The following is a 21,160-nucleotide window of genomic DNA, read 5'->3' as shown; positions in this document are numbered from 1 at the left end:
GCACTGAGAAAAACTAGCCACTGTGGGGTACTGTTTCTCTACAAAACAACTTGGCTTTGCCTGCAAATATTTTAAAAAGAAACTATTTTGCCAGCACATTTACTTTCCTATTTTTAATGTCTTTCAAAAATAAATAAAGAAAATGAGGGGTTTATGAAATATTTATAATGTTACATAATTGATATTCATGGATTTTAGTGATTTTTTGACTGACTTTAACAAGAAGCAAAGTTTCAATTAAACATGCTCATTTCTTTTGTTATGTATAAAACATACATTTTTTAAATTAAAGAGATAACATTTTTTGATAAATAATGAGGTAAATATTAACTAAAACTGGCTATTTAAGGAATCTAGTAACGCGAGTAATCAATCAAATTATATTTGTATAGCACCTTTCAGCAACAAGTCATTTCAAAGTGCTTTAAATCATAAAAACACAAAAATACAAAGTCATAGAACACACAGTCAGCAATGGAAACATAACATTTTGTCAAGAGCCATCATTACACACCAGATTGTTGATTAATGTTTTATTGATTATGTTTCAAAAGCAACTCTAAGCAGCTGGGTTGTAGTCTAGATTTTTAAAGGAACTCTGTTTTTCAGCTTTTTTTTTTTGCAGTTTTCTGGAAGTTTGTTCCAAATTTGTGGTGCATAGAAGCTGAATGCTGCTTCTGCACCAGAAGTGCATGCACCTGTTAACCTTAACTTTCCAATAAGACTTTGGTTTGGGTTCCCCCTTAAGAGTTAATTTTAACTTAAATAAGGATATTTAAAAAGATGGTCCATCATGCAGGTGGACCATCATGTAGAAATCTTGTGCCCCATGACAAAAAGTTAAATTGGGCCCCCTCTTCGCAGCTGCTGTTACAATTTTTTGAGTCTATCTGACCCATCAAAAGTGTCACAATTTTAAAGGCTTGCAACTGCCTTGATTCTTTGGTTCAATACTGATAGTAGACAATATTTACTATTGAATTACAGTCCACATACTGCATGTAAATAGGTTGCTTAAACTGTTTTTATTACTAGTTTTAGCTTATTGAAATGTCTCTCCCCTCCAACAACAGTAACAGGCAACATGCAAAATATACATAAAACAATCCAGACTTCTCAAAAAATGCTATGTTGTTGCCTTTTATTCAAGCTGCAGTATATAACTTTAATAAAAAACATGTTTTCTCCATATTTGTTAAAGCTCTCACCATGTTGTGACAGTAGATAATCTGTATCTTATATTTTCTCCTACATATAATGTTGTTTTTAAGTTATTTAAGTGCCCAAAGGTCTGTATTATTATTATTATTATTATTGTTGTTGTTTTTATTTTTGTTGTTAGCTAAAGTAATACAACATTTCGACCAAAACAACCAATAAGAACCAGAACAGTCTGAGCGGTGTCCTCTTTCACTCATTGCTAAGTGTGCTAATGGAAGATTTTATTACATTTTTTGAATTTCTGTGAGTAATAAATAAACTGTGTTAAAAGGTACAGAGACAAGTTAAATATATGAATATGTTGTTAAATTATTTCCTTAATTCACTAAATGCTAGTCAAATGGAGGCAAACTGTACTCTGCATCTAAGCTATGCTACATGGTTGATAATCTCACACAGTCTACCCACCTCTGTTGAAGAAAAACTGGGCTATAAATTGATACTCTTGTCTTTTTTCTCTCTCTCATTTTGAAAACCTGACTTTATTATTTTTCTAGGCAGCATAGTAACAGCCACGGTTGTTCTTGTCTTCCACTGACTGCTGCTGAACACCGTCACCATTAAGCGCAGGAACGAACCATTTCATTCAGATCCACAGGGTGTTCAGGGCAAATTTAGATGTGTGTTTTAGTCTGGGAGTTGGAATATTTAATTTTTACTGCTAAAACAATTTTAAAAGCACTATGTGACTAATTTTGTAACTGACAGGGGCCCCATTTTTTTCTATCTCTATAAGAAAAAATAAAAAACCCCTATTTTTGTGGGTCATGCTCATTAGCTGTTACTAACTGTTAACTATAAGGCTTTGAAAGAAGCCTTAAAATCAACTCAAAAGTTTTTGCTTAATATCTTCTGTTTCATATTCAAGCAACACAGCATAGAGTGCTGAGTCTGATTCAGTAAAACCACATAATATTTGCCACATTTTAGGAAACATTAAAACCCATGTGAAACTCTACACTTATTACAATATATTCAATCAGTGAAGTTATATGTGTTATGTGTTATATGCATGCAAATATCTTTAATGTTAGCATTGCTAAAACCAATATCCTCTCTAATAAACATGAAGCTCCTGCTACAAGGATGTCTTGTTTCTATTTTGCACACTATCAAGAAGGCATGAAAACATTCATGTGACAGATAAATCACAGCACAGCCCTTATCAAGTGGCTGAACAAGGCTGATGTGACAGGCCATAACTGATGCTATACTGTAAACAATCTCACTGATAACATATTTGTGGTAATCTAACACTAGTTTCTATATGTGCAACAGGTGTGGCAATTGCCGTCAGCTAAATAAATACCATCGATAGACACCACACCCTGTGCACCTTGTGCTTGATTCAACTGACTGCCCTTTACCCTATGCACTGCTGGTTACCTCATTCCTAAAGAGTCAGGTATATTTTTGGAGAAAAAAAAAGAAATGATGGGCTACAGCATGATGCTTACAAAGTGAAGATTTGTACCCCAAATGTAACACACATCTTCAGATAAAGTCAGGATCTGTATGCATTACAATTTAATTTGCATATTTCAATCTTTATTGAATAAATGTAATGTGGAATATTATTAATATAGTAAGTATTGATAGCTTCAACTTAGATATTTTTTTTGTAAAAAAAAAAAAAATATATATATATATATGTCAAAATTCAAAGAAAGTTGAGTTCCAGTAATTATTGGTGAATCTCCAGGGTTTTAAAAGCTTTCAACCTCTGGTCTCAGCATGCCTGCCAGACTGCTTTTCATGGAACAGAATAAGCACAAATTTGATTGTGAACCTTTACAAGGATGGACAAAGATAAGAGATTATGGCTTGAAAATCAGTTAAAACACAACTGCCTTGGAAATTTTTATAGTCTCAGATGGGACACAGCATGTTTGGCATGCAATTGACAAAGATCAGAGTGAATGCGTGATTGTAACGGTTTATCACAGAGTTGCAAGAGTGATGATATGCAGCTGGATGGGGGTGGAAGGTGTTGAGGAGATTGCACATGCAGATAACAACATGAATTCCTGTGGATAAACCAAAACGCTGGCAGATGAGATACCTGCCAGTCTCGATAGCAGGAGAGGAATATTTCAGTATGATAACAATCAAAGGCACACTGCAGAAGAAATGGTCAAGTATGTCACCTACATAACATGTGACAAAGCATCTTTGGGTGCCTGGAAAAAGGAGCAACCCTTGCTGTTATGGTCAGAACTTTGTGGTTAAAGACAAAAAAAAGTCTTAATGATGCAGGTGTCAAAAACTGGAAAAAACATAATACAAGTAACACTTGTTTGAATGTGCACATTTCATGCAAATTAGACTGTTAGAGTAAGAAAAAAGAAGATGTTCTAACTCCTGGTATTAACCTTTACCCAAAAGTAACCCAACTCTCCAATAGAGAGCAAATTAAAATGATCTCTGAAGATTTATGAATGAATTTGTCATCAGAAAAAAAATTTAAACACTGAAGAAAGAAAAACTGCATTTCATGCATTATTTTAATAGTTCAAGTTCTGTGTTTTAATTGATTTAGAACCAAAACAGCACTTTTTGACCAATTTAGTAATTCTTAGTTTATGATTTTCGGTCACATTCACAGTATCAGCAAGACTTCAGGTTGCAATGCCTCCTGGTTCTCCTCGTGTCTAAGTAACTAAGATAATCTAAAACAATACCTTCTTTTTTTTTCTTTTAAAGAATCATCTGCATATAGTTAACTTTTAAATCAGCCAGAAAATCTTATACTTACATATTTTTTTAGGATGATAAATTGAACAACTCCTAATGTTGTACCAATTGAATAAGGAAATCTCATGTTCAAATTATTACATCTTTCCCAGATGTGCATGGAAAACAATTTGATTTTCAAAAATACACACAGAGAAAACAAAGTACCACATCTAGGAAACCTTTAACCTGACTCCAAGGAGCTGTTCACTTTTTTGTTTACTTTTAAGGTAATTAAACCTTCAGTGCTGTGCTCTTCTGTGCACTGTGGGTTAAACAGACAACAAGGTAAAAGGTAATCCTAAAAACAACAATGTGTAACCCACTGGAGGCAGGAGTCATTAGCCTCTGCATTCTTGGCACTAGTTAACCCTTTGTGGACTTGTTTTTGAGGCATTTCTGCTAGAAACACCTTTGTACACATTTTACTCTTCAGCACTTTTTATCAGCATATTATTTTACATGTGCTGCAGCGTGAGTTAATTTCTTGGTATCTAATTATTTTCCAAACATTCCCTGGGATGTGGCACATACAGAACACTGACTTATCCGAGCGTACTTAATGTAATCTCCACTGAACTCTGTGCATCATGAAGCTCCTTTTGTAAGGTCTCCACCCAGTCAATTATCCATCACATCAGATTAGTGAAGAAAAGCACTGGTGTTAAAGCACAGTGTGAGTACCTGCAAGTACAGGGAGTTCTGCACTTTGTGAAACCATATACTTATGATCCATTAAAAGGAGTCGAGAATAGACAAACAGTGTAGTGTATTTAATTGCATGAGTTGCATTTTATTACCTGGTAGAGAACTGATTGGGATTTTACACAGTGAACATCTGAGAAAACTAGAACTTTGGGGTAATGTACTCCCACAGGCCACTTTAATAGGTACACCTGTTCAATTTTCCTGTGGCATGGCTTTTGGTGCCAGGTGGGCTGGTCTGACTGGGTTTTTCAAGCATAAGCATTTCTCATATTTACAGAGATTTCCAAAAGAGGAGTACTTGTGTAGACAATTACTGATCTCTGATGTTAGAGATAGAGAATGGGCTCAAATAATAGTTCAAGTATCCAAGCACCAACTCTGAATTAACAATTTGTTGAATCTGTAAACATATAGTCTACAGCAGCAAAGTCCCACACTAGGTATTGGCTACAATTATGCTCACCAGAAGTAGACAATAATATATTGGAAAGACAAGTGTGAGCTGACACAGAAGTAGATTTTTCTAGCTGCTCCACAATAAGACAAGATATCATGCCATTCACTAAAGGCAGAAATGTGTTGAAAAGTCAATTAAACAGCCAGAGAAATAAGACAAAAAAGGTTCATAAAGGCTGAACAAGACCCAAGAGGACCCAAGTTTATTTTGACACAACTGTAAAAAAATACATTTAGTGGCCATAAAGGTCATTAAGTGTCTATAGTTTATTTTTATTTTAAGGATTTATATCTTAAGAGTAAATTCTGAATATAAACCTACAAAACTGATTGAATATAGAAAATAAATGCTTTTTTTCATTAAGTACTTAGAGCAAATCAATGTGTAAATAACTTGAGAAATAACCTTAATCGTCAAAGAAACCACAATAGTAAAGCATAAACTTTACAAAAAGTATAGCCAAAGCTGTTAAGTTTTAGATTTACACAGAATCAGAATGAGCGAATCGCTTTAAAACTCTAAAATTAATTTATGATTTGGATGTGAATCGAGTGCCTGCTTGACTGTGGTACTAGTTCTGAAATGTGACACGTACAACTCGAGAGGTAAATACAAGCGATCCATGCCCTTCTTTACATGCAGAGACACCCATAAGCAGTCATAATGGCCCTGCAGAGATGTTTTACCTGACTGTGTTGAAACTTGTGGTCGGGGAGTGTGCTCTGGTTGGCAGTCTAACACTGCAGCGCAGGTTTCCGAGCTGCGCAGGCCAGGGGCCCCAGTGCTGCTGCTGCAGGTTGTCCGGTAGGGTGCCTGTCGAGCTACACAACACGCTGTTGATGTCAGGAGAGGAGAAGGGGGGGAAACGTGAGGAATGGCTGAAAACTGACGGTGCTCTCCTGCAAGGAAACAAACCAGGACGCAAAATATCGTATTGTGCGTTTCAAGCTTGTGAAGGGTCAGGCTTTTAGCGACGCATTACCATGTATTGCGCATAGTTATTATGTTCGCTATTTAATGGGACAGCGAAAACGCAAAAAAAACGCAAGGTAGGCTGCCGCTTCTGTCGCCAGCAGAGCTACTTTATGGACTAATACGACATAAACAGGGCTGGGAAATGTTTCACAGCAAGGTAACGTGCTCGTCCTCGATGGCTGTGTGAGGCTTTTAAGCTAGCTATGCGCTCATGTTCACGTTTTTGGTCGGACTTGTGAGTATGCGTTTGTTTTGGGGACGTTAAGATTGGTTTTAAAAAAAAAAAAAAAGCGACGGCTGGGCTTCATCCCTTCTTCATGCCTCAACCGACCCGACCACATGAGAAGTCGACGTCCGGGGTAGAATAAACCGCAAACAAAGGCCCCCTTCTTCTTCTTCTTCTTCTTCACCGCTTCCCACCTGAACCGACAGGGAAAGGGGGGAAAAAACAAAAACATGCGTGTGGATTTGTTTTGGATATGTTTGTGGTGCTTCATTCGTCCAAGCGCCTCCGGTCAAGGGCAGTCGACGGCCGTATGTTCGCCCTCATGCAGCTGCGATGAAGATGGGGGAGCAGACTGCTCGGGGAGAGGACTGACCACCGTCCCAACTGGGCTCAGCACTTTCACCTACTACCTGTAAGTACTAATCAGCGTCCACAATGAGAATCCCCATAACCTAAACCACGTTTGTGTTACTCTCTTTTTTTTCAATTTGAGTTTTTGTTCTGACAAGATAAGTAAAACATGGTGTTAAACATCACTGTGCTAACTTTTTTTCTTTCTGTTGTTGCTGGAAGTCAATGCCCTAAAAGTGCTGTATTTTATAATTTTGCTATATAATATGATTAAAAGAGAGAGACAGCAGCAAAATTGGGCATGATGCAAGAGACTATTGTTTTGAATAGATGCACCAATCAGGCTTCTTACTGGCCAATAATTATATCTGGTTGTCTGTCTGGTCTGAACCATTTTGACCTTGGTAAATTGAAATTAAACACAAACTAGATGGACCAGTTCCTTGGACAGAGTTCAAAGTTGACTAATTTTCAATTGATTGGCTTATTACTGGAATATTGTAACCCCAACCCACTCAGTCCAATTAATCAAAATAATTGGTCTGTACAGGCATCAAGTAACAGCATGTACTTTTTGAGTTCAATAAAAAACATCTTGAAGTTGCATGACATGCTTTGATGAGTAAATGAAAATGGTCTCGCAATTCCTTCATTTTCTGCTGGATTTAAAGCTACTGGCTCTACTAAAGAACCTGCTTCATTTTTTTCCCTTGCAGAAAATATCTATATGGGTCATTTATCAGGCCAAATCGCAAATGATACTAAAAATTGGTGTTGGCCATTAAAAGCCAGATTGATTCCTATTATACAAACATGTTTGTTTAAAAATTGTTTTAGTTTGACTGTTAAATTTAAGAAACAGTCACCATGAAATATGAAAATGAGCTTCATATCATTTGATAAAGGTACCATTGATCTAATAAAATTGATTACAAGAATGACCTATATCTGAATTTAATAATCTGCTTCTTGTTAATGATTTTACAGTCCAACAAAATACCACTGTTGAAGAATGAATTGATTGCAATTGATAATTGCGTTGAATTCAATCAGTGGCTGTTGGATTAGTTCATCTCTACTTTTGAAAAGGTAACGCAGGAAGTTTTTCACACACATTTATTGTACAAGTTGCTATTAAATGAGGCTGTGAAACATGAGCTTTTTCTTCTTCCCTATATGTAATTCAGTAGTTGAGTAAAGTTAATTTTATACTTTGTTGCTTGAAGATTTTCGATGTCATTTTCAACACATTTTTAATCTCTTTTTTTCTTTTCACTCTGTTTACTTTTAACTAATAAGTAGGAAAGGGCAATATTCTACATACCAGGAACTTAAAGCAATCTTTGTATTGCTTAGCAACACAATTACACTACTCGATGTAATTTGTCAAAATCAAGCTGATTGTGATTAGTTAATTTAGTGTACTGTTTAAAGTGTACCACATTAAGTGTATAATCTCTGCAGTCTAGTAAAACAGCAAAACCTCAAACCTTTGCTAAATAAATCATTTGCAGCCTTCTTTGCTACATTGCAAATCTTTCCTAACCTAGAGTTTTTTTATGCCCTTTTTGTGATTTAAGTAACACATTGATCCGTGTTTATAAGTTCCAAAAACCATAAATTTGTGGACACCATCACAACATCAGCATTAACATCTAGTATTTCAGCATATTAGCTGTCTCAGCATGTTATATTACAAACTGAACTACTCAGACGTAAGTCAGTGCAGTTTGTTAATAAATATATTTTAACGGGTTGTCTTGGAAAATAAATTAATGCCAACTAAATGGAAGATTTTATTTTAACACAAAAACAAACAACAAAATGAAACGATTTGCTAATTGGTTCTTGGTAAAAAAAGATAAGTAGTCAATGTTATGTAAGCTATTTTGACAACAGCTAAGGTCACATAGATAAATCTGTGTGTGTTTTGTTGGGCTTTTGGGTAGCATGGACTTGTTCCAAGTTAATTTATGTTTATGTTTTAGACACATAAAATAAAGGAGGCAACTTGGGGTGGAGGAATGACATTCCCTGGCAACGTTTGAGTGTTATAGCCACCTTAAAAGAAGCGACTAAGTTTCATAGAAACTAAAGCAAATGGATACCAGGTAGGTTAGGTGTTTATAGTGTTGCTGATTCAGTTGATGATTGCCCTGTAGAGTAACAGTTTGTTTCACAATCTCCAGGTTAATCACAAACCAAACCAACCGCTCCTCCATGAGCTTACGCAAAAGACAAATAAAAGAAATTATGACTTTAGTTAGTCGACTGTTTATCTCAGTGCGTGACTTGGTTACGGCAGTAGCAAATATTTTAATTACAGACAAAGTTTATACATTTTAAGCCTATTGGTGTAGGACTGAATGGACGAAAACTAATGTGTGTCACTTGAAGTCAACAACAGATATGAAAATGTGTCACACAAGGCCTACAAATAGGACAAAATGCTGAGTATTAGCATTGTTATCATAGATTGGTTAGGCTTTTTAGAACCTAAAAATGAACCGTACTCCATATTACTCTGATGCCTCAATTACAACAAAAAGTAATAAACTCACAAGATGAAAATTTTATCTCTACAGACTCCTTTTTTTAATGTTTTATGCTATATATTTTTTAAAAGACATGTTTTCAACTTTTTGTTTTCTTTTATCTTTCAATACTTAATTCTGAGATCCTAATACACTTTGGCAGGTTTAAATACGGAATTTCTTAATAGGTTCACCTTTGCGTTTTAAAGTATGCAAAAGGTTGTTTGTCCCTCTCTCTGTCTTCTGTTCATTTGTTCTCCTGGTCTGGTGAACTTTAGTTGTCCTCTCCCTCGGCCTTTTGTGTGTAGAGCGGTGGGGTTAGGGATCATGATGGATTAGTGTGACATATTGCAGCTGCAAATGCTCCCTCTCTCTGGGCTAATGCACCCGCAGCGATATGCTGATGTCTTAAAGAAAGACCTCACGTAGAAGTGCTCTGTTTTTACAGTACTTGGAATTCAGTGACACTGAAAAAGGTGAAAATCTGCTAGAAAATTAAGCCAATTTGTTTAACTGGATTGGTTGTGACTTCAATAAAAAATACTTCCTAAATTGAGACCTTAGTATCCAGTATGCAAGGAAATCATTCAGTCACAAGATTGTGTAATAGATTATTTGGCTGTAAATCCCTTCTTGATTTGTAGGAAAAACCTGCTCATGGAAGACCACACATTTCTGCAATAAATCTTTTGACAGTGTTGGCATAAAATCTTACCTGCAGCTCACTTTGGGACTGAGGTTTGGCGTCAGTAGTGGCAACAGCCCTGTCACAGAAAAGCAGATGAGGGAGAAAAAAACAGAGCTGCTTAGCCAGTAATAAAGCAAACAATCTATTTGAAGGTATGTAGCTTACCATTTTCTAACTATATAATGATTGCACAGATTCTTGTCTAGTTTAAGATATAAAGTTTTGCTGTCCTTTACATTTCAGTTTTGGTTGGGTTTTCCATTGAATGGTAAGACGTGGGGAAAAACAAGGGGTGGTATTGGTGGTCTTGCACTCAACTGGTGGAACTTGCTGGCTTCAACATTGGTGCCCTCAGTCCATTTCATTTGAATGATACTTTTGTTCTTGGTCAGTAGAGGTGAAAGGAGCTAGTCAGTAGTTCCTGCTGCAAAGCAGCGTGAATTGAGGAATATTAACCTTCCTTACTCCTTTTGCTCTCAGTACTCTATTGTGCTCTTTTAAAACATTCATTTCCATTCTCTTTAAAGAAATAGCTGCATTTCTCTTTTAGATTTCCTGGTTTTTATTTTTTATATATATATTCTTTAATCTGGTTTTAATCTCTGTTTTAATGATATTAACAAATGAAATATTTGTGGAATTGGAATCTATTTCTATTGCTGATCTGCGTGCCCTTTTTAAGACTTATTTTCACTTATGTCAAGTACAATTTAGATGCTCTTTATAAATATATATATTAAAATATGTATTGTCTGAATAAACATGACAGAAATTATAAAAATGGGCTAGCACTTCATTTTACTTTATCTACTTTAAAGCCAACACTGGTTCAGCAACAGTTTTAGAGGCATCCCTTCTATTAAATTATGGAAAATGCTCTGCTTTAATTAAAAACTATAAACTAAAAATCATTTTTGAGTGTATCTTGTTTTGCTCTTGTAATTATTTTTGCTGTGCTTTACTATTTTTCTAAAGCTATGCAAAGGGTTCTGCAACCTCCAGGCTAGAGAAATAAAGAGGAGCATAGCAGCTGTAAAGTTACATACAGGAAGGCAGAAGATTATATAGATGTTAATATAGTGATGGATGATTTGGGCAAGAAAAAATTGTTACATTATTTTAGTTGAATATTGTTATATTTACAATATTTTTTCTTGACGTGAGCAAGAAAAAAATATAAAAAATAAAAAAATATTACTGAATTAACAATATTTTAGTTAATTGGTAATATGTAATGTGTTAAATGAAGGTATGTCTTTTTAAGTACTTTGCCTAAAGTTGAAGCTTAATGTCCTTTACTTGTAGTATGTTTCCTGTATCGTGGAGTAGCTGATAGTAAATTCCTTTTGAAATTTCTTTAACTCACATACTAGAGTTGTGAGCTCCTTCAAACGAGTTTCTAAGCTTGTTTTATAATAGATTTAACTCTAACAGTCAGCATCCCACCATGCTAAATTTCTGTGGTCTTAAACACAGGATTCTTTCTAATTATGAGCAATTGATGTATATGCCATATGGTGCTTTCTGATTATAAATTGTGTTTTTGCCAACATTCAACTGGAAATTTTCTACTGCTTTCCACTTTCTTCTATTGAAGAAGTCTTCTCTTAACACTGCTAGCAGACATGTTTAAATTTTGATTATTCAAAGTAATCATCACCCAAGTAAGATGCAGATTGAAATTTCTGCATATACAAAATGGCAATGCTTATTACATTTTATGTCAAATGGAGTATCCTTTGAAACCAAATAAATAATAAAAAGAAGAAAAAAAATAGTGTAGTGTTCTGTTACAAATACATTAGTGCCACAATAACCATTACACTGTGTGGCTAGTGTCTTCTCAACAAGGTTAGAAAATTGGGTGGACAGTGTGATTTTTCTCCACCTTAAAGACTTTATCATTATGCAACACCATGTCAAACAACATGGAAGAATTTTATTTTAGTGGCGTCAAAAACAGAAGGATCACACCCTTTAGACTCAGGTAGAGTTGGTATAAAACAGGATAGACAAGTAGTTTTATTAGAACGAGTAATGTTTTTTAAAGAATGGGGATGTAATGAGAATTTAACATCACATTGATGGTCTTGAACACTGGTCCTCGGGAAAGAGTGCTCTGCATGTTTTAAAGTTGTTTTTGTGCTTCCATCACCTGATTTAGATGAGTGGGTCATTACCAGGCCGATTCAGAATTAAATGACAAACTAAGACGGTAATTCAACAATTGGAATAGCTGTGTATTTCTAGTTGCAGTTTATACAAATTTTCTTTTGCTTTACCTAGCCTCACTAGTTTAATTATCTACAGCACATCACAAGGAGTGACTCTGCCTTCAGAAAAACCAGGCTGAATTTTACCATACTACTACACCCAGGCTTACCTTTACCCTGCCTTCTTTAGCACTTTATTTAAGGTGGATTCCTTGTACAACAGATTCAACTTCAGTATGTTCCTATGTGACATATAAACAGTTATCAAGCCAGCACTAGACGTCACCATTCATTGGTTGTTGTATTTGTTGTAATGCCAAATGGTACAGGTAAGTACAACAGTGTTTTTTTTGTTTTTGTTTTGTTTTAATTGTTCTCTGCTTGTTAAAATTAGCATACGTTAGTCTAACCATGTCATTACTGTGACAATAACATGTTTTTAAATATGAAATCCTCTGGTATTTGTTATGTTAATAATTAACAGAGTTGCCAAAACATTGCTGTAAAGAACTCAAAGTACAGAATTATGTAGTTTGGCTAACAGTAATAATTTAATGAAGAAAATTTTCACCTAAGCCGTACCTGTTTCTGTTTTATGGTTATTATTAAAACTATAAAATTTTAGTGGACTGAAAGCAGGGCTTCTTCTACACCTCTGAAACGGCTGGAATGTCCTAAACGTTGAAGCGAACACACAGTATAAGTTAGGCCTAGACTGACGAGGATGGGGTGAAATGGGATTCAGCAATGAACGTGACTTGAATGCTATTAGGCTGCAGCTGTGGAACACTGATGCTTTGTAATATTTTTCTTAAGTGGGAGTGTGCCAGGAGTGTACCTTGGGACAGAACATAGTATGTCTTATTGCAGTTTTGGGAGTTTTCTTCACATGTTTGACCTATAATCATATGGTCTATAGTTTAATAAAAATTACAATATATACATTATGGTTAAGTGCTAGAATACATATTTTTAACATAATTTTTTTTTCCGCTTTGTATTGCTTTTTATCTACAGGTTTCTTTTTTTTTGGTCAACTGCTGTATTAGTTATCTTGCTGAAAAACCTTCTGTGGGAGCCAGTGAACTCTGGTTTTATCTTAAGCTAATTTTAAAGTCTTGCCTATCTCGTAGTTAGATTTAGTGACTAACTTTGCTCATTTGAATATTGCAATTATGGCATCAGTTGAAATTAGTCCACATTCCTCTCACTTATCGTTTTTCATCATCCCATTGCGCCCACTATTCTCTGTAAGTTTCAGATTCTTAACAGTAACAATTCTTCAGACCAGCTAATTTTATATGGACAAGATGTTGCTGCATGACACTTGGAATAATTTTGCCCATCCAACTTGCATCCGTTTTGATATTTGATGTTGTGATAACGATTGTGCCTTGGATCTAGTTTATACCCACCATATTTGTCCTCACATGCAGAAGCGCGCTGTTCCTAGGGTGCGTGTTTTGTTGTTTCAGACAGTTGTGTGCATTCCCATTTCCAGAACGGTCTGCAGGCATTATGAGTGGTGCTCGTCAAACAAGAAGAACAAGCAACAAGGTAGAAAGTAGAAACTAAAAGGATATTGGTTTTTACAAGCGCATGCACACTTGACTATAAGCAAAACTGAATAATTGCTTCAAAATGTTGCATACACTTCTGAAAACTGATCAAAGTATCTTTAAGGTAAAACTTTGTAGTTAGTTATGTTAGAAATATACTTTAGCTTTGTACTTGTGTAGTGCTTCATCAAGTCCAGAGGACCCCAAAGCGCTTCAAACTACAGTCATTCACCCATTCATGCACACTGTCACACGCTGATGGTGGCAAGCTACTGGATAGCAGCCACAGCTGCCACAGGGCAGTCTAACAGAAGCGAGGCTGCCATGCACTGGGCGCCACCGGGCCTTGCGACCCCACCAGCAGGCAAGGTGGGTGAAGTGTCTTTCCCAAGGGCACAACGACAGAGGCGGATGAAACGGGGATCAAACCACCATCGCCACCATCGGCATCAACTTCTTGCGTACACTCTTCTTCTGCTACCAAGTGTTACGCAGATTGTATCAGCAGTAACATCCACTGTTTTGAAGAACTGCAAACAAAAGAAAAACACAACAAAATTCAAAGGGACTCAAGAAATACTTACCTAAATAACTTGAGACATCAACGACACAAAGCTTTACGTTAATTGGGCGCTCATTCAGGCTGCATGATATTAGAAAATCTTGTGGTAGTGATATTATTGGTTAACATCACAATGGCACTTGCAATATATGCCTGGTCCTCTATGCCTATTTTCTTCTTTTCTCTCTTTCTGTGCTTCCATCACTCTGTGATCTTGAGCATTTTGGGTAATGTTATTTGTGTCCAGTTTGAGCATCTGTAAGACTGACCAACTGGCTAAATACTACAATAGCATGGAAAATGAAAATTCACAACTTAAAAAATATGATTATTAACAATATATTCATGTTATATTGTGCACCCTTAGTGGTCATAATGTAGTTGTAGTCAGTGTGTGTACTGACAACAAAACGTGATGTCTGACATGACTTGTGGTTGTTAAAACACCTGTAATGCAGAACATTTATTTTGTCTGCAAATATACATTGAAAAGAAATATTAAAAACCATTCACTGCAAGCTAGTAAACAGGGTTCTATGAATAATTTGATTTTAAAATGAGGAAAAGCAATTTTGAAAGCTTAACATTTTCAATAACCATTTTTGTAAAGTAGATTTGCTGTAATGTCTTTACATTAGTTGTTGATGTTTAACTCTGGCCTCTCCCTTAAAAGTCTCTGTTTTCTTTTTTATTAGCATGCCTCACTTCTCTCTCAGATTATCTGCTGCTTCGGTGCTGAAATAAATCCAAAGGGCACATGGGATAGGAATTTGCAGATACCTGTTTGTGGAAGCATTTAAGCCTGTCACCATTTATCACAGCTGCATTTTTAGTGTCCTCTTGAAATCTGTTTTAGCAGGGACAGGCCAGGACCTTGATGAGTAAAGCAGCCAGGCACAGAGGGTGGAAAGAGTGTGATAGTCACTGTGAGGCCTCCAGTATCCAAGCCCTGCATAAGGTTTAGACCAGTAAACAATTCATTGAGAATTTAGACAAACTATAAAAATGTAATTAGGGATGGACCCATTTGAATACTAGCAGCTAAACACACGCTTTGTCAGCAGACCACCACCAGAGAAGTAGTCCAGGTAGTAAAAGGTGATAGTGGTAAGCTAGATGTTGATAGAAACGTTGTAGCTGAATAGTCCGTAGGGTAATTGGATAAGCAGGTAAGTGGAGATGGGACATAGGTCGCTGAGATGATGAGGGTTCTGTCAGGGAGCATATTTTAAAGCCTGTGTGTGCATATGTGTCTGTGTGTGTATTTGGGTCTGCAGAGGAAGAGCAATGTGATCCTTGTAGGATTCATGGGCCCACACACAAGGTCTGAGAGAGATCTGGCTATGAAACTCAAGATGGTCAGTTGGGGAGTGAAAAAGGAAGGAGGGTTCAAAGGGTTCCTTAATTTGAAAAGCTTGTTGTTTTTTTTTACTTTTGTTTAGGGTTTTTATCCCAGTTATTGCCATGTCATCCTTTGTGTTGTCATCTTAGGGATCTTTTCTTTAGGCCGGGTAAGGGAATTCATTCTTATCAAGATGAAACATGAATTTGCCCTCATTGTTTACATCTCTGCCTCAGGAGGCATGATGGCAAACTTCTGTTTTTTTATTCTTTTGTTAAGTGCCATTACGTTATTCCTGTTAGAAGTTTTTTTTTACAATTATTGTAAAAATTTAAAAACACAAACTTACAGTGGATTTAGTAAGGAAGTAAATCAAGTACTGAATGCATACTTTTCATGCAGCTACATGTCTGTTTTTACTTGTTGATTCGAAAAAGGAAGATCCCTGGGGCTAAATAGAAGGGCTTTTTTCATGGTATTCTTTTTCTTGAGTTTAGACTAATGCAGATACATAAAACAGCTGTAAGCAATGTTGATTTTAGAATTACAAAAGGTAAGTATTTCTTGATTCCATGTCTAAAATGAAAACTAGGACACTGCAAAATGAGAAAAGAGTAAAAATATCAAAGTAAGCATTTTATTAATCACTAACAGGTAAAACAACTCATTGATTAGCTCAATCTTGAAGCATCATCGAGATCTTAAACTAAATGACTGCTAAGCTAATGTGTCATTGTGTTGCTTTTGTATTTTCTCTCCACAGTGACCTGAGTATGAACAACATCACTGAGCTTCCAGCAAATGTATTCAAGAAGTTCCCCTACCTAGAAGAACTGTGAGTACATGCCCTTCTTTCTCGTGTTAAGGATGTATTTACTCTGTACAGTGTTGACATGAGCGCTGTTCTTTATGAAACGCACCTGGGTATTTGAATTCACACTGCAGGACGCACGGCATCGGTGTAGAGCGTTCCCTCCTTCTGAGGTGTGGAAAACAGGCATGAGGCAACAAATCACTCAACGTTCATGAACTGAGCCAGGGAGGTTATAAAGCATGTCATACAGCTCAGTTAAAAAGGCGTTGCAAGGTGACATGCATTGAAGCAACAGTCATGTGACATCCGATGTGGATTTTTGCTTTTAAGGGATTATGAGGGTAGAAACAAAAACATCTGTGCGCATGGACCTCGTTGAATGGGCATAAATCTGATCTTGGTGGATGTTTTTTCTTTGCTCTTTAAATACTTCAGTGTCTGGCTTAGTTCTGCTGTGAGTCAAAGATAAAAATCAGTCTGCCTGATATCAGGTAACATGCAGCCCTCTGAAGACAAAATGACCAATGAATTAAAATTCTCCAGAGGTTCCTGCTCCACCTGGCCTTTGTTAAGATGTTTTTTCAGCTCTTGTGCATCTTTCAGCTGGCTGAAGCTTCACCCGCTTCTTTTTCTTACACCAATCCAATTTTCTTTGTTGAGAAGCAATTTAGTTTTCATCGCATTGTGCAGAGGAATGCAAGGCAGGAAGGAAAAGGGCAAAACAATGGTTTCCATCGCAACGGGACTTAAAACCTCGCCTGATCTCTCCACGACGAGTGTCTTGTCCTAACTCATCAAAACTGATGGTCTGTTTGATTGACATAAACCCTTAGTTAATTTGTGTGTTTGTGTAACCTTTGTTTCTCTGAGAACAAATCAGAAGACTTGTCTCTGTAAACTTTGGAGGACTTTTTTGCTTCAGGTCTTCAGCATTGTCAATGAACCAGAGCATTGGCCCTCAGGGCAAAAACAGAGTGAGCTGACAGAGAAAGAGGGGGAAAACAGAGTGCAGGCCATCCTGAGACAGGGAAGCAAGCGAGAAAAAAAAATATTCCTCCTTCTTAGTCACGCAACCTCTTTTGCTGAATGCCCAGAAGATCAACAGACTTGATGACAGAGATATTGTCTGTCTCCTTTTGCAGTTTGTTTATATTCTTAATGGTAACCTGCAATTGATAATCCTATCCATGTAGCAATCACAACTTCATTTCACAAGTATCAGTCTGAGCAGATGATATTGTGATATGCTCTGGCATCATTTATAAACAAAAAAATAAAATTATATTTTTTAACATTGTGATTCTGCAGTTTTAGTAATGTATTGTGATCTGCAACAATTAGCATTTTTCTTTCTATATTTGAAATGTATTATATTCCAGAAAACTGTTAATATGGGTACATTTTCATTGTACTGAAGAATATTTTGCTCTGTTTAAATACAACATAAACTGACACATTTTTTTAAATTGGATTATCTTATCTACATACCATGCCTTTCAACAGTCTTCATACATTTTGAACTCTGAACCTATAGATTTGATCACATTACAATTTAATAATGTTAATGTATTTTGTTGGGGTTTTATCTGACACTCCAAAACAAATTAGCACATAATCAAGGAGTTTAAGCAATAAAGGGCAAAGATTTTTAAAAATATTTTCTGGCATAATACAATATTTTATCACCAAGACAACCAGAAGAAATCCAGTTTGAAGCTAGTCATACGAGATGGAAGGGACATAAGTAACATGTAGGAGCTCTAGTCAGGTCAGACCAAAACTGCTGCATGTAGTTTAACCATGAACACACTTTCCCCACACTTGGTCTTGGCAGCATCATGCTGCTGCGATGATTCTCTTCAGAAGGGAAGTTGAAGCTGGTCTGAGCTGATGGGAATATGGAGGGAACTAAATATAGAAAAAGCCTGTTTGAGCAGCTGAAAAATTTAAGTTGAGGCTGGCATTCTTCCAGTTCAAGTACCTAAAGATGCAGCCATAATTATGATTGAATGGGTAAAAATGTCAGTCTCTGCAAGTGCAAAGGTGATTGAATTTAAAATATTGACTCCAGGGGCGCAGTACAAATGCACGCCTTATTTCTTTAAAATTTTACTATCTAAAAACTTTCAAAACCATCTATTGGCTTTTCTTCTACTTCACTATTACACCACAAAGTAAAACTAAAGTAAATTTATCTTATAACATAAAAGTGTGGAATAAGTTGAAAAGTTGTGAATATTTTTGCAATAGTAAAGAAACATTATGAACTATATTTACATTAAACTGACTCAAACCAGGGCAGGTATGTATCTGAAATGAGATGTGTTCATTTGGCAAAAATGCACATAAGAATTGAAGTCATACTATTCACTTCATCATTTGTGTCACCTGTTTAACAGCGGTACAAAAACTGTCTTGAACGTGTAGAAACATATCGAGAGTGTATATGTGTGAGGTGGAGTTTGGTTTTTATGTATAATGATGTATCAAAGAAAAAGTTTAAACTTTGTCATCTAATTTACAGTGTAAGGTAGACTTGTCGGAGTAGTGTTGCACAACTAGAAGAGTGTGTCTCTTCTTCGTGACAGCTGTCAAAGCCCTGGAGCAACAGGTGATAAATCACCTGAAAGGTTAAAGTAGAGAAGCACTTTCGGTTGTGAAACCGGTAGCCAAACCGAAACATTTGTCAAATCTTTTGTTCTTATTTGCAGTTACCAAATAAAACTTGGTTCATTTTACTGTCTTTTAGAAGATTATTATTTTGATTAATTTGGTTTCCAATCAAATTTTTTCCTAAATGTTTTTCGAAGATACTGTCTATTCATACATTTTAACTTGGAGTGGCAGCCACTGTATTTTAATATCCTGGTGTTGGCAGTTGTTTGATTTGAATTTTATGATCTAAATTAATAGCTTCCCTGTAAGCATAAATTAATAGCAAATATTTATCAGGGACTTTGGGTAACTAAGATGTCATTACATCATGTTGGTTTTCAAAAACCTTGACTATTTTCATAACAAATATCTCAAATGCAAAATACACGAGGGATTAAATTACATTTCCACCTACTAATGATGTGCAGATATTCTGAGTTAAGCCAGTGTCATAAGAGGCAGCCACTGGCCATTTTGCATGCCATTTTTATTCTATTTTATATTTGTTTTATTTTATTTTAGTTAATTTTATTGTGTTTTATATAATTTTATTTTATTTAGCACCTACAAAGCAAGATGGCAAAACATCTCAAATGTTTTATTGGAATAGAAGAACAAAAGTGAATATATGTTTTGAGTGAAATAATTGCATGCTACCTTGTCGTTTTAAATATGTCTTAAAAGTACCTACAAACTAACTAATATAATAAAAAAATAAGACGGCTGTACTTTTCTATACTTAATAGAAATGATCATTCTTTTCAACCCCAACTTGATTGACTTGGGCTGCTGGAATAAAAATGGTAAAGGTTTCTGCTTCCCTGTGATATCAGTCACATTCTTGCTTTTTTCAAGCCCTTAGTTTTTATATATATTGCATACAGTCAAGCAACATGTCTTAGTACCTCATAAAGTATGAAGTTGTCCAACACACACACTTTCTAAAAGGATGCAGTCTCACAGTTTATTTGCCTGTGGTGCTAAACCAAAGTAAAAAAAACCTAAAAAAACTCCCCATTTGAATATCCACGAATAGATAGGTAGCACTCTCAACAAACTCCAGGCCAGGGTTGCGTAATCTCTCACACCTACTGGTGCTCTAACATAGTCAGTTCTGGTTCTCAGCCTCACACATAGCAGCTCTTGTTGCTGGGAACTCGGCCTGGTCTGACTCATGTTGCATGGCGATAAATCTCCTGCTAATCTCTCAGGCAAGATAGTGTACTTGGGCTCCAATGTCCCAGTCAGCTTGTCCCATGCTTATTTACACCCAGGTTTCCTATTTACTTCCTGTTCCCAGCAGGAAAGGGAGGTGTCCCCTCTCTTAAATAATTTTGACACGCACTGAAGCAGCTGTTTGATAATAACAGTTTCCTTGGAATATAGGTTCTGTAACCCTAAGAGGGATTAACTATTTTTTCAATGTTTTTGTGAAAGGACCACTGGTTGTTGAAGTTGCAGTTACTAAAAAAGGGGATCTAACAAAATAGTTATCCATAGGCAGGTCTAATCTGTGTTGGGTGATAGAAGAAGTGACAACAGTCCATGACAAAGGTACATGTCTTTGTCACTTTGAGTTTCATAATCAGCTTGAGAGGTGGAACCTAAGCTGCCCGGTGCATGTGGAGTTTTAAAACTAAAGCGATGATTAATTTAAAAATCTGTTGTACTTTACAGTTTCAATACAAAGAGATAAAGTATAGTGAATGTTTTTGAGTACTTTTGAAATGTGTACAAGCTTAATAATTAAATATAATTTTGACTCATTATCTCATCCAGACGACTTGCTGGGAATGACCTGACATTCATCCACCCTGACGCCCTGTCTGGTCTGCATCAGCTCAAAGTCCTGTAAGCATGCTCCCTCCCTGCCAATGTACACAAACATCTGCATACAGACTTACAAATATGGCAATATAAAGTTTTCCGCATGACAGGCTGAGTGTAAACAGTGAAGTTTGGTATAGCATGCATTTTGTTCATCTCGGCCCAAAATTTCTGAGGCAGCACCAACAGAACAGTGAATACAAGAACTGCTTTAATTTTAGTGCTTCATCAGCCAGGTTGCATCAGACTAGTTGTGCACACATTGTATGTCCTAAAAGATACACAAAGGGCATTT

General features: G+C 36.1%; 1 protein-coding gene across 1 annotated transcript in view; it reads left to right on the top strand.

Annotated features, from left to right (window-relative positions):
• Positions 1-5,804: 5,804 nt before the first annotated feature.
• The window catches only part of lgr4 (leucine-rich repeat containing G protein-coupled receptor 4), a 29,668-nt gene continuing 14,312 nt past the window's right edge, over positions 5,805-21,160 (top strand). Inside the window, exons 1-3 of the mRNA XM_032560151.1 lie at positions 5,805-6,732; positions 16,333-16,404; positions 20,818-20,889. Coding sequence (XP_032416042.1) covers positions 6,551-6,732; positions 16,333-16,404; positions 20,818-20,889 — 326 coding nt within the window. The 5' untranslated portion in view covers positions 5,805-6,550. The remainder of the gene's footprint in view (positions 6,733-16,332; positions 16,405-20,817; positions 20,890-21,160) is intronic.

The sequence above is a fragment of the Xiphophorus hellerii genome, chromosome 4 (assembly GCF_003331165.1).
Source record: "Xiphophorus hellerii strain 12219 chromosome 4, Xiphophorus_hellerii-4.1, whole genome shotgun sequence".
NCBI classification, from domain to species: Eukaryota; Metazoa; Chordata; class Actinopteri; order Cyprinodontiformes; family Poeciliidae; genus Xiphophorus; species Xiphophorus hellerii.
Note: the sequence above shows the minus strand (reverse complement) of the source record. Positions and strands in the feature narration are given on the sequence as shown.